General features: G+C 42.3%; 1 protein-coding gene across 2 annotated transcripts in view; it reads left to right on the top strand.

Annotated features, from left to right (window-relative positions):
- The window catches only part of AKT1 (AKT serine/threonine kinase 1), a 76,321-nt gene that overhangs the window by 23,602 nt on the left and 35,200 nt on the right, over window positions 1–17,519 (top strand). For both annotated transcript variants that reach the window (XM_079307709.1, XM_079307710.1), the window contains exon 3: window positions 15,840–15,968. In XM_079307709.1, coding sequence (XP_079163835.1) covers window positions 15,840–15,968 — 129 coding nt within the window. The remainder of the gene's footprint in view (window positions 1–15,839; window positions 15,969–17,519) is intronic.

Genomic DNA, 17,519 nt, shown 5'->3' with positions numbered 1-17,519 from the left:
ATTTCCTTGCTCACTTCTGTGTGCTGACAGGGAAAGCCCTTAATGTCCTTCTGAATGTGATTGTTTGGGTCCTTGGCTGTGAGCTCTGTGAGCCCAAGAGCCTGGGTGAATCTTGCTGGCTGTTTTGCAGCCTGGCCTGCTCACAGTTACTGAATGGAGTGTGTACTTCTGGCACCAGACACCCAGGACATTTCACAGACTAACTCATACCCTGGAAGGAGTTAAAAATACATATGAATGGATTTTCACTTGCGAAATCCAGACTACTGTAGCCATTATTGTGAGCAAGCCCTGGACTGCAGTGTGGCCAGAAGAAAGCAATTGTCCCTGACATAACTGGTTAAATTTCTTAGAAACCACATCCTTTGTGTTGCCACTGACAACATAACATTCCTTAATGTTTGATTTCAAGCAAAGCTTTATTACCCAGCTGTACATGCAAGCATGCTTTCTTCTAAAGAATTTCTGTCGAGTGTCACCACAGAGTGAAGCTCTTTCCATTTTAATGTGAACTTTATAGTCTTGTTTATATATAGTACAAGCAGGTAAGAGACAGGAAACCTATCTGCTTAATATGTACATTGTGACATGTCTGAAGGGAAGGAGGCGGTGAGTTGAGTATTTGTTCAATTGAATCTTGCTCCTGCAAATGAGTTTGGTTTTGGAAGCTTTTTGGGCCAGGAGGTGAAAGTATACTTCATTTATTGCTTGCTCCTTGGAACATGGGGCTCATATAATCTTTCTTGTTCACCTGCCTTGATAAATTCTATATATAGTTGTCTCTGCCCATCCACTTGAACAGGACAAAAATAGCTTCAGTGTAATCCATCCTCTCAGTCCTTTCCTCTCCACCCCTTCCCTCCCCTTTCCTTTCCTGCTGCTAGGTTTAGGGCATTCAGTTGTTTGGGAAGTGGTGTTTGTTTTGCTTTGTTTCCTTACAAGTAGGGTTGGAGGGCAGGAGAAAACATTTGTACACTGGCATAAAATTGTTGTGAAGAGTATGCAAACTGTCAGAAACACTTCCTCCTCTCTTACAACATTTGCTGAGGGGTCAGAGTGTGTGCAGAGTGTGTGGAGGGAGGTGGAGCAGAGAGGTTGGGAAATGACTTGCATGTGGCATACATCTGTCTGACAGAAAGCCAATCGTGCCAGGGGATAAATGGACAAACAAATAGTGTTTCAGTTCTGAACTCAGAGGTTCAGAACTTAAAGTTTGCGCAGAGCAACTCTTCAGATAAGTTTCCAAATTGGACCTTGACTTGTGTTGTGCAAACACGCAGTAGCTAGCACAGAGGAGTCTGTCCTCTAAAACCCTGCCTGGGAGAGGATCTGGGCACAGGCTGTGCTTTGCATGGCTTCTCCTGTGTTCACAATGGGCCTTTAGCATGAATTAAGATTTCTATAGACATTGGCTATTTTTGGATTGGATAAAGAACGTCCACTGAATTTACCAAAATGCTTGCTGTCTGTGTTATCTGAAATATTATTGTCTTCAACCATTAAGCTGATAGAGGTTTAAGGGAAAGAGTATTGTTTTGGTGAAACTGCTTTGAAATACAGCCTGCCAAGTTCTTGTATCTTGAGCTGAGTGTTGGGTATGTTGTTGTTCCTGACAGACACGTTGTCTGGAGATGTAGGGGGACTGATTGTTCCGACAAAAAATATTGCTTTCTGTAACTCAAGCATTGTTTTTTTAAAATTAAAAATGCTAGAGGATTGAGTTGTAGCAGAGAGATTGAGGGGAAACCCTTTAATTGATGCCTAATAAAATCCAAGGTGTTTTTTCATGAAAATTTTCATTTCAGTATCTTCCTTTCAAAGAAAAGTGAGGGTAGGGTTTTTTTGCTTATTTTTGCATTCATAAAATTGCTGTGGGACAGAAGGAAGAAAGAGTTGGTTTTGAAAATCGGTTGCAATTTTGAAGACTAAAATTCTTTGTTCTTCCTCCTCTTTTGCTTGTGTGCCAATAAAAGCCTGAGCCATGGGGCAGTGTCAGAGTGGCAGTGTGGCCCCGTTTTGACTTGCACTCTGAGTGATAGAGTGTGAAGGATTGAAGGACAACTGATTGGAGGGCATTGATCATGTAGGGTCTTCTGTGGTGTGAGCTGTGCTGGACAGTACAGTGGAACCATTCCCAGACCTGGCTTGCACTCAGGAGCCAAAATCCTTGTTTGAACCTCCAGGCTGTGAGTTTGTGACAGGGCTCACTACCAGAACCCACCTCCCCTCTGTGCCGCGGTGTCCGATTGCCTTGGCCCCCGTGCTCAGCCCTGCTTTTAAAGCAAAGGGCACTTGAGTTTCTAGGAATGTTAATTCCTTACTTTGCAGTGCAAATACATGCTCTGAGTGTTTGGAAAGGAGCGGGCCCTGAATTTAGAGCTTACACTCCCAGGCACGGTGTAATCCTGTTAGGAGTCTGGGCTGCTGCAGGGTCCCGGGCAGGCTGTGCTGCCTCGCAGGCATCTGCTTCTCTGCCGATTGAGTCAAGTCAATATCCTCAGAACTGCAATTTACACTGTAATGATGGATTACACTTGTCATGGTTTACAGAATTTTGTGTTGTGTGTTTAATAAAAGAAAACGCTTTCTAATGCTTATTATTTCTGAAGTCCAACACGTCTGAACTAAAGCTCAGTGTATGCGAGGCAAACTATGCTCTAATTTTACAATTGTCTGATGGGACTTTGCGATTTATTTGTTGTTACTTCCTTAATGATGTTGCAGTCAGAGGCACTGTTTTGCTAAATGTTGTGTAAAAAGTAAATTGTAGCACAGCAGATGTTGGTATTTGGATGGATGTCGGTGCAATGGGGGGACAGCAACAGTCATCTCTGTCAGCTGTCTTCAGGCTCGGCAGGCCTGCTGCGTGGTTACTTTGGTGTGTAAAAACAGCTCGTTTTGCAACTGGGAAGTTTGGCATTACATTTGGCACTGAGCCATGTAGCTGGGTTAACACAAGTGTTTATCCAGTGATTTTCTCAAAATTGGTAACTTGGAGAGAATGTTATTGAACTTCAGTACAAAGAAAGGGGGAAAATGTGGATGGATCTCTTTCTAAAAGGCATTGATGTTTATAATCCTAAATTCCATTTTAAAAAGTCGTTTTATTTCCCTCACCCCTTTCTTTTTTGCTTTTTCATCTTTTTTCCAGCTTACTGTTGACAGTTTCCTTTTTAAGAATTAAGACATGGAATCATACCTAAGGAAATGCCATAACCACCTTTTTCTCCATCCTGTGATGAATTAGGTGCAAAGAACAGAGGACTGCAAATGGAGCTGTTTAATTGCCACCACCCAAAATTTGGTAGAAATTCCAACTGCTGCATGAAACGAGATATATGCATATCTGCAGAGCAGTTGATTTCTGGATGGTAAATTATTGTAAATTTTATCTTTGGGTTAACAATCCTTGCAGGCCATCAAGAATTTTTCGTAGAACTCTTGTTCATATTGGATGTATTTCTTTACAAAGGTAGCAATTAGACTGCATTTTCAGTAAGGACAGGAAGGAGCATGTGGTAGTTTTGAAGAGCAACAATTCCAATCAGATTTTATACCTTAAATGTGGGACTTGTTGATTTAATGTTCATTGGGAAACTTTATCATAAAGGATTAATTTTTCGAAGCAATTTTAATCTTGTACTGCATCTGTGATTAAACAACTAGATGTCTTCATTATTTGAAAAGGCTTCCATTTCTTATGAAATTGGGAAAACTGTTAAACTAGAAAATTTGGATTCTCTGATGAGGGGAAGAAAAGTGCATAGAAAAACATTTTCTCAAACCAGTGATAGCGACCCAGTAGTGGACTTGTGCTTAGTTAATCTTATAGTTGAGCTGTAATTTTACCACAAAATAAAATACCAGGAAAGTAATTTTCATTTGCATCCTTTGTTCTCTTTTTTTTTTCTTTTTATCTCTTTTTTAAAAGGGTGTTACCTGTACTGTTCAATTTCTATAGCCAAATGTGTCTTCATTTAGAAAACTGTAATTTGCAATAAGTCTGCCCACAACCAAGGTTCATTTAGTATGCTGTGGTTAAATGAAAATTGTAAGTGTTCAGTGACTGCTTTTTGGAAACATTTTTGTCTCTTAGTTTGATACTTGGGCTATAATTCTGAAGTTAAAAAGGTTTTCTCACAGGAGATGGAGAAATAAATGTGCAAAAGCAGTAATAGGGAAATAATCTAAACCTTACAGCTTCCCCAGACCAGAGGGTGGTACAGTCTTGATGGCCAGTGTGACATAGGAAGATTTTCCTGTGAGTGTTGGCTGTGCCAAGGAGCAGGATCAGTGCAGGATCCTGTGCTCACAGCCAGGCTCCATGTCAGCTCTGTGGAACATTCCTGTGTGTATCTAAAGGATGTAGCTTGGAGATTTCAACTTGCTGGGTTTGGCTGCGTGTCACCAGCGAGCTCCTGCGTGGGGACCATACTCACCCCACAGACTGGGCACAGCCTGCACTTCCAGCTGCCTGCATTGGTGCTGGGACAGGAGCAGGAGAGGACTGGTGATGGCCACAGGCACAACTGGCTTGGCCTGAGGTGACTGTCTGGTTTGGGCTTCAGCTTCTCTCTGCTCTTCTCTTCTGCCCATCAGAGACACAGCTTGTCCCTTTGTCAGCACTGCTCTGATGCAGCTATTTCAGCCAGAATTGTAGACATCTACAATTCTGCAGAACTGTAGACATCTCAGCTCATGTCTACCAAGGTTTCCTCCCTCTCAAAGGTGTCTTTATTTCCCCCCCCTCCTTTTCTCCTCCTGCTCCCCTCCCACAGTACCAGCAGCAGTGGAGTTTGCAGGGTGACCTTGCTTGGCTTGACCCCTGGAGTGGCAGAGGAGTCCCCAGCAGCTGCCACCTGAGCTGGAAGCATCCAGTGGCAGGAAATGCTGTAGAACAGAGGGTGTGCTAAGCATTCAGCAGTGCTTGCATGCAGGCTTTTCTGTAGTGTGTCTGTACCTTCCTTGCCAGAAGTCCCTGAGGCACGACTGTAGCCTCAGATGGCCTTCAGGAATGTTACCTCAGGTGACCTGTAGGGCTTCTTCTTTCTCCTTAAAAAAAAAAAAATACATAAACAAGACAAATGTCATATGATTTTAAAGCTTTATTTATGTGTTCTTGTGTTCTCAAAATGCGGCAATCTGACTTTCCTGGACAGCTGTTGTAGTTGTGGCAAGTCCTACACCTGATGGCAGCTGTAGCTGTGATGTGGTTAGGCAAGGGATGTGTTTTGGAGTTTGTTTTGCTTCTGTTCTTTGAGGACAGCCTAGTGAGAGTGGGAAGATGGAACTACAGAGAGTGGACTGTGCTCAGTTATGGGATGGGGCATTCAGGATTCGGGTGGATGAAGGAATGTGTGTGGTGAGGAGCAGTTGTGTGGTGTCTGTGCTTGGAAAACCAGGTGTGGAGGAAAGGTGGAGCCAATGCAGCAGTCCCTGACCTCAGAAGATCCAGTGAGGCAAGTGCCAGATTTGATGCCCACAGAAACTGCTGCGAGTTTAGGGCAGGCGGGAGGTGATGTTTGTTTTTTCCACTGCTTATAGGGGTAGTTTGAATAGAAAAGATTGGAATTTTAGCCATGTTTTCCCAAAACAAAAGTAAGAGGCACCACAGAGTGGAAACTGTAGTTCAAGCTCCCGTGTTTTGTGTCCATCTGCTTCCCACTTCTGTGTGGGAAATACTGTTCATTTTTTAGCTATTTTTAAAAAGAAATGTGACTTTAGTGTGTAGCAAGGTGCTGTTGGCAACAGAGAAATTTATTTATGGTAGCAGTGTCAAGGTATGTGGGTCTTTACTGTGTCTTTTTTCAGATTGGTCTTTATTTCATTCATCCTTGTATAAGAAACAGATCTTCATGTGACTGAAATGCATCTCTCCTGGAGCGTGGAGTTGTTAAGAAATATAATGAACTTAATATAATAGATAACTTAGGGGTTAAAAATTAGTTATGATTGTATGTATGTGTTTTTAGTTGTATTTTAGACATGTTTCAGTGTCACATGGCTAAATTGTGGTACCACTGAAATCCAACAGGAATTTTGGTGTTTGGTTATATTAAGACTCAACATTTTAAACTATCTATTATAAAAATAAATGAGTTGCAATAGCTTGTGACCCTGTTAAGGCAGCAGTGTGGATTGTGCTCTGCTTTGCAGTGATGATACACCTTAGTCCAAGGCACAGAAATGCTTGGCAGAGTTTCTTATGCCTGTGTTACTCAGCTAAGCTTAGCACCAGAGCTGAGGTTCCTGTTCTGCTTTTAAACTACTCAGTGGTGAAGTTACTTTAATAAATTCTCAGCATGCAATTAAGTTACTTTGCAAAATTCCTCTGAAGTGAGGCAGCACTCCTGTTATCTGAAGGAGATTTTCATTGCTGAGTTTGGGGTAGTGACTCAGTAAAACTTATCTGCAGAATACTAAATTTGGAGGCGTAACCAGGAGGTTGCCATGATAACAAATATTAGGACTTGCTTTCTGGGAAGTGCTCCTAATTTTTCCATTGATGGCCATTAAATGCCTCAAGATAAATGAAACTTTTTATTAGAACTAACATGGTCTCCTTGTGCTCCTCCAGGATTTTGTTGATTTGCTAGTGACAAAATGAAGAAGGGAAGTCCAAATTAGCCCCAGCCCTATAAGGGCATCACCTATTTTTTAATTTTGCTTCTTATTTTTTCCATTGAAATGTTTGCTTAACTTAGCTTTCATTCATCTTTCTAGCAAAATATTTATCAGTTCATATAAACATGTTTAAAATTCTACATTGATTTTATTTTTTTGGCACTTTTAAGAAATTTCCTGATGCACAGCATGATCACACAATTACTGGTAGAGCTTTTATTGTAAGTGACCAAAGACATCCCTGTGCATTTATGTTGAAAATTAGGACTCAAACCGAGAAGCTAAAGGATAACAATACAATGTGTTAATTTCTTTCTTTTCCATAAATTGCTTATTTATTAAAATCTGGGTTCTGCAGCTTAGTTTTTATAAAGAGAGCTTTTTCCCCCTCCTTAAACTGCCTCTGAAGTTGGTTCGTGTATATTTTAGAAATACTGCTGTTTCCATAAATCTCCCCTAATGTCCTTTAGTCATTTTTTTTTCTCCATTTCTTTGCAATTCCCTGAGGTTTTGATTCACTTTGTGAATGACACAATGATGTGGTAATGGGAGCCTAGAAGAGCAAGCCAGAGACTCAAGGAGTGGTGGATGAAAACACCCTCAATGTGGATGTTTTCTGTTTTCTTCGTGGCTGTATCCTGCTTTCTCCCTGGGGGGGCTCCCACCCCCCAGATCTCTCAGCCTCACCAGCTTCAGGATTTTAATGAAGAACCTTTGCTGAGTGCTTTCTAGGTTTAATGTTCATAAAGAAAATAAATGCATCATAAAACTCACTCTTTCCCAAGTCTTTGACTCACCTAATCTTTTTTTAATGGGGCAGAGTGAGGGAATGGACCTAAAATAATTTTTAATCAATTAATGATGCTTTTCCTGAACATCTCCTATGTTTAGGTCGCTTGAGGAATACAAGTTAAAAAACTGATTTCAGTCTTAATTTGTTCTGGAAGTGCTTTGGTTTGTGTGTTTTTTACTTTGTCCCCTCAAACACTCTGGGAGGGGATTTACTAAAGAACAAAACTGGAATTGTGTTATTCAAATCAGGCATGTGTTCAGATAAGCACAAGAGTCATACCTAAGGATCCTTAGGTGAAAAGGTAAAATAATTGAATCAACTTTCAGATGCTGTCTAGAAAAGCCCATCCTTGTTAAAATACACGAGGGTGTGGTGTATTTGGTGTTTCTGGTTTAGTTTTTATTTTTCTTTATATTTGTAGTTGACATAAAATCCTTGGAGGACTAAGTCATACTGGTTTTATAAGTACCAGGGGTGTATTTAAGCACTTGATTTGCAGAAATGTTGAATACTGTATTCAGATTGAGCTTGAGGAATAGTTGTAGCTACCTTCTTCCTCTAAGGGAAGATATTTAAAAACTTGCAGAGGCTTATTAGCTTAAGTACCTTGTTAGCTGCTTGTGCTATTTTCCATCATAGTGTCAAGGTAAAAATTACTTGGGGAGAAATAATTGTTCTAAGTATGCTTAATTCAGTTCAGTGAATCTGACACCTCCTCTGTCATTTTTATTTATTTATAAAAATGAGAGAGAGTTGGGCACCTGTCAAAAGCAGAGAAATACACTATGGCACTTTCTGTTACAGGAATGTTTTATTTTGTTAAAATCTTGTAGGTACTTGCAAGTTTATTGCAGAAAAGATTTCTGTAATAGTGTTGGACACCTCAGTAGTTTTAGGTCCTTTTGTTCACACCATGAGGTAGTGAAGATGCAATTCACTCTGAGATTGTTTTCAGTATAGCTTAAGAAATCGCTTTATATTTTCCTGTAATTTATGTAGCTATCCCTAAAACTGCTGTTTTTAATGAAATTTCATTTACATCTTCTCCCACTGGAGACAGCTGTAGGTTAGGACTAGCCTGACTAAGCTGTGCCAAAGGTAGGAGTAAGGAGTTTTTTACATGCTGATTAATTCTCTTTTGCTCCTTTGGGAATATCTGGTATTGCTTAAATTGATTGCTGTAAGCAATATGGCAACATTTTTGACCTTCTAAAGTGAAATTCAGCAAAAAAAAAAAAAAGAATATAAACCTCCATGTTTCAGTTTTACATAACTATACATTTGAAGTATAGTGGTAAAAAATACAGAGGTGTCATTTTCTGCAGTGGTGGTGTTGGCTGGTGATCTCAAACCTTTGGCAGAGATAGAATCTGAGAACGTGGTGCTTGTCCATCCTCTGCACAGGGAAAGTATTGGATGAGATTCTGTTTTTCTTTCTCTATAATCTGGCTTCTCATCTCTCCCATGGCCAGCTTTGTGAATCAGAGCACCCCTTGCTGTCCTTAGGTGTTTCCCACCTGTGCTGTTGTGTAACTGAAGACAGGCAGATTCTAGTACGTTTACTTTTCTACGTTGCTTTGTGGGAAGCCCTAAACCTAGGCTATGTGCTACTCTCTGAAGTTAATTTGCAGATGTGGAGTGCCAGGAGTTGTGCTTCCACAGCTCCCTTTGTCACTTGAAGGCCAGATGTCTCATCCATCACCCTTCGCTCCCACCTCTGGTGCCCACCTCATTCCCTCCCTCTCCATATTCCCCCAAGATACGATAATGGAGCAGGTGCCCTGTATTGCAACTTTCTCTGAGCTTGAGAAACGGCAGGACGTTTAGAAAAGCTGAAACCAAGGAGGAGGAGGCGGCACTTCTGAACCTGTTGGCAGTCACGTCAGTCACAGCCATGCACCCCACAGCCGCACTGCCCGCGGGGGAAGAAAGTGGGAAACCGATTTGTCGTGCCCCGAATCAGCCCTTTGGGACTGTGGGACCCCTCGTTAGAGCCATTCCAGGCACGGAGGAGCCGAGCTGTACAGTGCCGGCCCTGCTCGGAGGAGCCGAGCTGTGCAGTGCCGGTGCTCGGAGGAGCCGAGCTGTGCAGTGCCGGCCCTGCTCGGAGGAGCCGAGCTGTGCAGTGCTGTCCCTGCTCGGTGGAGCCGAGCTGTGCAGTGCCGGTGCTCGGAGGAGCCGAGCTGTGCAGTGCCGGCCCTGCTCGGAGGAGCCGAGCTGTGCAGTGCCGGCCCTGCTCGGAGGAGCCGAGCTGTGCAGTGCCGGCCCTGCTCGGAGGAGCCGAGCTGTGCAGTGCCGGTGCTCGGAGGAGCCGAGCTGTGCAGTGCTGTCCCTGCACGGAGGAGCCGAGCTGTGCAGTGCCGGTGCTCGGAGGAGCCGAGCTGTGCAGTGCTGTCCCTGCTCGGAGGAGCCGAGCTGTACAGTGCCGGCCCTGCTCGGAGGAGCCGAGCTGTGCAGTGCCGGTGCTCGGAGGAGCCGAGCTGTGCAGTGCTGTCCCTGCACGGAGGAGCCGAGCTGTGCAGTGCTGGCCCTGCTCGGTGGAGCCGAGCTGTGCAGTGCCGGTGCTCGGAGGAGCCGAGCTGTGCAGTGCCGGTGCTCGGTGGAGCCGAGCTGTGCAGTGCCGGTGCTCGGAGGAGCCGAGCTGTGCAGTGCCGGTGCTCGGAGGAGCCGAGCTGTGCAGTGCTGTCCCTGCTCGGAGGAGCCGAGCTGTGCAGTGCTGTCCCTGCTCGGAGGAGCCGAGCTGTTCCCCTGGCGCAGGGGCCGTGGCTGCGGGTGACCTTCCCCGCCGGAGCAGCCCTGTCGGCAGCCCGGCCGCCTCATTGAGATTCTAGGCACAGGGAGCGCCTCTGCAGCTGTACGCTGGAGGCCGTGGCCGAGGAGGCTTCCAGAGAGGGGCCCAAAAACCCATCAAAGAACCGGCCCCTTCGCCGCGCCTCTGAATAGGCAGACAGACCAGAGGTCCTCCTCTCTCCGCCAGCGTCTTGGGAAAGACATTAACATAACCTCTTTTTTTTTTTTTTTTCCCCCTCTTTCTTTTTGATTTTGCCAAGCTACCGAAAATCTACTGTGTTTAAATATCTTGTTCTGACAGTTTGCTAAAGGGAGTGTAGAGTGGTGCACCAGCCTGGTGGGTGTCTGTGCAGCTATTTTTATAAAAAATAAAACATATTTGAGCTGAGAGTTTTCATTCGGGTCACCCTAGACTTAATTGTTTGGTGTCAGGTCGTTAAGATCCAGAATTAGCTCCCTGCACTTGGAAAGGGTTTGCTTCTGAGTGCTTTAGAAATGCAAAGGCAAGTTTTCAAGTCCTGCTTTCTTTTTTCCAAATCTGTTTTGATTTCAGCTGGTTTTGAAGCGAGTGGACACTTACTCAGTTTACTCAAGCAGTAAGAATTAACTGTAAATCCCCATCCAACTCCTCAGCATGAACGAGATGGCAGCTCCTGAAAGCTTCACGTCTTTAAGGAAATTGGCATCTGTTTTCCGAGCCCTTATTAGGCCGACAGGATGCAGACCACTTCTCATGGCCATTGAGGCTCAGGAGTGAGTCACTGGGCCTTTGATGGGTGGCACATTAGCGCTGGATTGGCATAACTTTCATGTTGCCTCGGACAGGAACTGGGGCTGTACAAGCAGGGAGTGCCGTGCATCATCAGAGCGTGTGGGAATGTACAGAAGGCTTGCATAACTCCAAAGCTCTCATTTTTTTAGTGTTATGCTTAAATGCAATTAAAGGTGCTACTTCTGATGCTCAGAGCAGAAAGTTTAATGCATTATTTATTGGTAGATTTGTGGTAGCCACTTGACTGCATTTCATATAACTGAGACTTTGTTTTCAGTCAGTGCTCCTGGGCTTGTTACTTGGTAACTTTGGGCTATAAGAAAGTTAATAGTCGGTCGGGTGCTTTTGTAAGTATCAAGGGTAGCATTGGATGCTGACTTGGTTAACCTAATGAATTTTTTTTTTCAAACCATTGGTATGTATGAGTTGATTAAAACAAAAGCAGAGGCTTCTTAAATATAGTCTGTTCTGAATTAAAGGGTGTGGTGTTGGCTTTGAATGAGCTTGATGCAGCAACAAGCATGCAGCAGTTGGTAAATAAAGATGGATTTTCTTTTGTTCTGCTGGTGCTTGCTGCTCATTATTCTCCACTTACCCCGTGAGCTTCCCAGGGAGTGGCAGCTGTTTCTGATGTTAGACACTCTATCAGTGGTAGACAGCTCCAGATTCGGTGAGATACTGTTGTGGAGAGGAGAGGAAAATAATCTAACCCTGCATTATTGTAAATCCTCAGTAGAATTAACTTTTCATGAACCAAAGGAGTTTTGTGTTTAAGTTTTTCTGAAATATTCAGGCATAAGTGTGCTTTGCAGTATGTGTTACAGCGAAAAAGCTTTTCTGGCATGAGATGGATTTACATTCTGAGTGTGTGTTAAGTATTTTAATGTGCAGTGTGTGGGGGCAGACACAAGGCAATAAAGGGAAATCAGTCTATAACAATCTTTGTGTATATTTCCAGATATATACAGTTTGGGAATCTTTGCAATTTGGAAATTGCTTGGAGTAAACAGAATGGTACATAAAGATTTTAAATAATAAAGCTAGCAAGCTACAGAGGAGTCTGTTTGGTTCCAGGATTTTATATGTAGGATTTATAACCCATGCTTTTGCTTTCCTGTCTCTGCAGTGTTAGCATTCTGTTACTGAAAACAAAGAAGGCTCTGCCAGGGCATTACACAAGCAATGAATCACAGAGGAAAAAATGTTTTGCTTTGTAAATTGTTCACTTTTCCATGGTGGATCATTATTTTTTTTTTTTTTTTAGTGTTGTCTGATAGAATTTGCCACACATGCTTGCATTTACTGTACTCAGTACCACTCTTTCTAGTGTGACTACACAACTGCTAATATTAGTGACTTAAAGTAACTTCTTCTTGTGATTCTGAAAAACAAAACCACAACAGGAACAAAGAACACAAGGCAAAAATTGAAACAGCTCAGTTCACTCTTGAGGCATGACAGCTTGCTGAGTATATTGGAGGAAGGAAAAGGTGTTGATGTTTTTCAGACAGCTTTGTCCCAGCAGTTCCACATAATTATTTTTTTGTCTGTATTGATAAACTCCTTTTCTGCCTGCAGTACTCAGATTTATTGTCACCTTTTATTGCGGTCCTCGTGGGCTGTAGGCCATGTGTAGTCTTTTAGCTAATCATAGAAATATAAACTTATTCCTTAAGAATATGCACTTTGTACATCTTTTTGAAGACTGTTGGTGAATGTGTGTCCAAGGTTCTGTATAAGAATGATAGCTTGCTCAGGCTTGAATGTAAAATTTTACTTGGAGATCATCTCTTTGAGAAGTCACATACCAGGCAGTGTCTTGCCACTTTTTTATAGAATGCAGAAGTACAGCCTCAGTGAGTTATATAATAAAAATTTGTACCACAGATGCTGCACTGTGCCTCATACTCTTCTTGGCAAGAACAATAATCAATAATGTGTTCGATTGCCATATTACAGTATTCATTAAGCTCCAGACATGTGGAAAACATTTTAAATACAATCATAGTACTTATTTGCAAATTAAAAAGGTGAATCAGGAATCATAACCAGCTGCAGCAATGCTTAAAGGAAGATCCAGGAAGAATGATCCCTGCAGAAAGACTAGTGGTAATGAAATCCTTGATTTTTCATACAGAAGCAGTGAGTGTGGAGGAGGATGCTATATATGTATGGAATGCACCATTTTAAAGATGTGTGATTAATCCTGTTAGAGGATGTGTTTCTAACAGAGAAGCAGATCGGTGGGATAAAGCTGTAAGAAAGTAAGAGCCAAACATAAGCATCTAATCTCAGAGAAAGTCTTCTGTGACAGTACAGTGTAATTCTGTTTAAGTATACTTCACTGCAAATAACCAGATAATAATTTCAGAATCTGCAAAAAATTGATGCCCTTTCTGTAAATGCCAGTGGGGAAGATGTGCAGTATGAATTAGGGAGTAAGGGAAGTAGAAACTCTTGGTCTTGTCTGTGTTCAGATATTTTTTGCCCATCCAATCTGGATTTAGTCCTAAGTACGGATATGAAAAGGAGTATGTGGTGCTCATTAGGTCTCCTGGGTGTGCTTTATGCAAGAGAAGAAAATACCAAGTCAGGTAGGTAATAGCATGTTCCAAAATCCTGATAGTCTGGGCAGCCACCCCCCAACCTGCTTACCTGGCAAACCTCTACTCAGGAGCTGGGCTGAGCATGCCACGAATCTTCTGTAGTCACATCTGTGGTGTAATAGTAATGAGATTGGAGTAATCTCACTGATCTGGGATGAGTTGGACTGATAATTTAAATGTGAAAGGCATCATAATCTCCTGCTGATCCCAGAAAGTTTTCAGCATTTAATTAAGGTCAGAATTAAAAAGATGATGACAACAAAACCTTCTACATTTGCCTCCTTGCCTATAAATGTTAAACCATGACAGATGAATTCTTCTGAAATTTCTGGAATGATGATGACACTTTTGTAAATGCCTTATAGCTTGGTGTAATACCTTCAGCAGTAACAGCCATCTCTAAAAGGAACAATGAGAAGGTTTGTGCTCCTTTTCTCTTCTCTTTCTTGCCCCATACCTCAGTTTCATCAGTTCAAATGGGTATTTTCTGCAGACATGGCCACTGCAAAGGTGGCACTGTGGGACTCCCTCTAACAGCTCTTAGTTTTTTTGCTTTAGATTAGAAAATTAAAATCCCAGTGAGGACTAAAGAGGTGAAAGCAGCTGGTGGGGGCTGTGCACACCCGTGTCTGTGTTGTGTGTGTGTCAGGGTTGCTTCTGTGTGCAGGAGGGAGAAGGATGAGTGTGAACTGAGAAGTGGCACAGCTGCTGCCCGGAGCCGGTTGAAACTGCACCACAGACGGAGAGGAGGTCTGTGGGGAGAGGAAGGAGACAAAGCAGCTGCAAGGGAGTTCCTGGGGCAGGGTGCACTTTGCTGGGAGAGAAATTACCAGCAGAGGAAAGCTGAGCAGCAGGAAAGTATGAGAAGAGCCTGGGAGAACAGGAGAGCAGCAGAAGGTTGCCAGAGCCAATAAATCTGGTGAGCCTTCTCTCACTGTTGGTTGTTTGAAGAGCTTGCCAGCAGGTGAACCTGTGGGCACTGGGCACCAATTACTGCAGGGCAGCATTACAGGATGCATAGGTGTGGTCCTGCTGTGGCAGGCTGGAAAGGAGTTCAGCTCCTAGCAGGTTCCCTTATCTCCCCTTTCTCATTTCGGTGAGAAACAGTACAGAAGGGAGGAGGGTATGGCTGATGGGTGACTGTGGATCTTTGTAGTGGACCATTTGCTTTTAAAATTTTTAAATCAGTTGTTGAGGTGAGCAGAATTGGAAAAGTATGACCAGTACTGTGTTGAGAATTCTTGAATGAGATTTTTGTGACTCAATTGAGTAGAAACATTACTGCAGGACCTTCTAGGGGCAGCTTGGCACCATGGAAAGCTATTTGAGGTTCTTGAGAGACTGCCTCAGAAAACAATGATCTGATCAATAGGCAAAAAACTGAGGTATACTGACAGTCATCCAGAAGAGCTACTGGTGGACTTTTGTCTTCCTTCCCTGAAGACCAGCATAATAAATCCAGTAAATAACTGAGGTTTTGATTAACTATTTTCTTTGTATTGTGCTGCTGAACATTTTGAATGTGGCTGTAACACATTACACAAGTATCACCTGTGCAGGTTACTCAGATGAGCAGTAGCATGGTGTGAGCAATGGGTGTTTCCTCAGACAAAGAAAAGTGGCATATCTTTCAGAGTAGATGTTTGTTTTCAACTTTGTGGTGGCTATACATCATCCAGTGTTTTCCCCTTCGTATTGTGATATATCATCTTGTGTTTCATGCTTGAGATGTTGTGAGAGAAGTGAGTGATGTTATGTAACATAAGCAGAGAATTATCTTCTTATGGTCTGAAAGTGACTGTTGGTTTGATAAAGCAGTTGACTAATTAGTAAATTACCCATTGTTGTTTAAAATACTTGCGCTGCAAAATGTAAATGAAAAAATTTCTCCACTTGTCAGTATGAAAAATGACAATAGCAAAAATAATACATAGGACATCTGCTCTGATTTTTTTAAAATTTAAAATGCATTTAAGGCAGATGTTGCAGAATTTGAATGGAAATCAAAGTAGATGGAAGAACAAAACATAGCTGTTTACCTTTCATGAAGACCCATTTTTATGGCTAACATTGCTATCAGTATGTGACTCAGTGCCTGTATTTTTCCACTGTTTGTATCAGACTGAACGGAGTGTTCTTAAAACTGCTGTTGTCAGGATGACATATAGTTCCAATATTAACAGAAATTATTGGTGTGTCAGTGTTTTGGTGTGTTTTCTGATGTTGTTTCCCTTTGCCCATCCTCTCTTTCCAGGAGAATACATCAAGACATGGAGGCCGCGGTATTTTCTGTTGAAGAACGATGGCACCTTCATCGGCTACAAGGAACGGCCACAGGATGTTGACCAGAGGGAATCACCTTTAAATAACTTCTCAGTAGCTCGTAAGTGTTTGTAGCTGCTCCCTTGTCCAGTTGGGGATTGGTGTCTTCTTGTAACATAGCTGGTAAGCTGCATCAGTAACATTCAGATCTGACCAGAGCGATGTATCTAAACACTAAGTGTGTTTATTTGAGCTGGTGAATCCCACTGTGTTTCTCAGGAATCATTGTAATGTGGAGGTTTGATTCTCTGCTTTTTTTTCTTTCTTTAAAGTTTTCTAGTAATTAAACCACTATTTCTGGTTATTGAAAAAAATGGGGTTATTTGTTAATATTTTGTATGTATATATGTTAGTCAGCAAATTGCTTTGAAGTGGAAATTCATTCAGGTGCATGTACGTGGCAGGTAGGTACAGCAGAAGCATTTCTGCCACCAGATCTGGATTCCAATGGTATTGACATAGGTCAGAGTTATTTAATTGTTAGCATAAGAAAATACAGAGTGAGCACAGGTTTTAGTGAAACACACTTAGATTTTCTAAATTTTGAACACAAACCCGTAGTTCTTCTATCAAAGCCAACAAAATGGTTTGGAAATAATAACATCTCCTAACCTCTGCACTCTCTATTATGCAAAATTTCCGACTTTGCTCAGGTGCTGTAGCACAGGATGTGATAGAAGACTCTGAAGATAATTTCCTTTTCTTGCTCATGTTTTTAACCTTTCGCTGTATACTTCCAGCTTTTATTTTCTCCTGTTCTTAATCTTTCCTGTCTCATGATCTGCCTGTGTCTCGTTCCACCACTTAAAAATAGATCATTGTGGCACCTGTTATTAACAATGATCTGTTCCATGTTCCTGGTGAACACTACTGGAAGCAAAGCTCTGCAGAGAGAAGTGTAGGGGCTTTCCCTCTTCATTACAAGGTAGCTCAAAATACAGGGGGTTCATCTTTGTAGCTGATCATTAAGCAAGTATTTATTTTGAAACACCCTGCTCCTGGAAGAGGGCTGGGCAGCAGTAGGAATTAATGGAATTGTTCATTATTTTTCCTCCAGAAGCAGCATATACCTGTTCTGAGTGATGATGGGAATAAATAATGGACATGCTGTTGCCTGGTGCCTCTGTGCAGGATTCCAAGAGTGCTTTGGGGCTCTTTGTCTCATTTAAGAGGCAAAATTGTCGTAGTGTTTTCATTTCAGTAATGACATGGTACTTTCCTCTTTAGACTGGTATCTTCTTACAGATCAAGAAGGTAAAGCAAAGCAGCAGAAAGCCATTAATTCATAAATTAATTCAGTAGTTGGTCTATAGCCAGAGGCTTTTAACAAATGCACTTTCTGGAGGACACTTCCACCCTCTTGCTGCTAACTGCATTACGTGGGCAGCTCAGTGCTAAGGAGTAAAAAATGTGTTCATTGCCTTTTCTTTGTCCAAGTTGCCTTTAAAATGGGTTAACTTAAATCAGTTTTCACAACAGGAATATGGTGCTTTTTGTCAGATTGAGCCCATCAGTCTCAGCATTTATAGATAAACAGGTTTTGTTACCATGGCATCGGAGCATTGTCAGAGAAGACACAGCACATGGCTGTAGATCAGTTGTAGTCCCTGTG

Source organism: Erithacus rubecula (assembly GCF_903797595.1).
Source record: "Erithacus rubecula genome assembly, chromosome: 6".
Classification (NCBI taxonomy): domain Eukaryota; kingdom Metazoa; phylum Chordata; class Aves; order Passeriformes; family Muscicapidae; genus Erithacus; species Erithacus rubecula.
The sequence above is the reverse complement of the archived record's forward strand: the minus strand, read 5'-3'. Positions and strand labels throughout refer to the sequence as shown.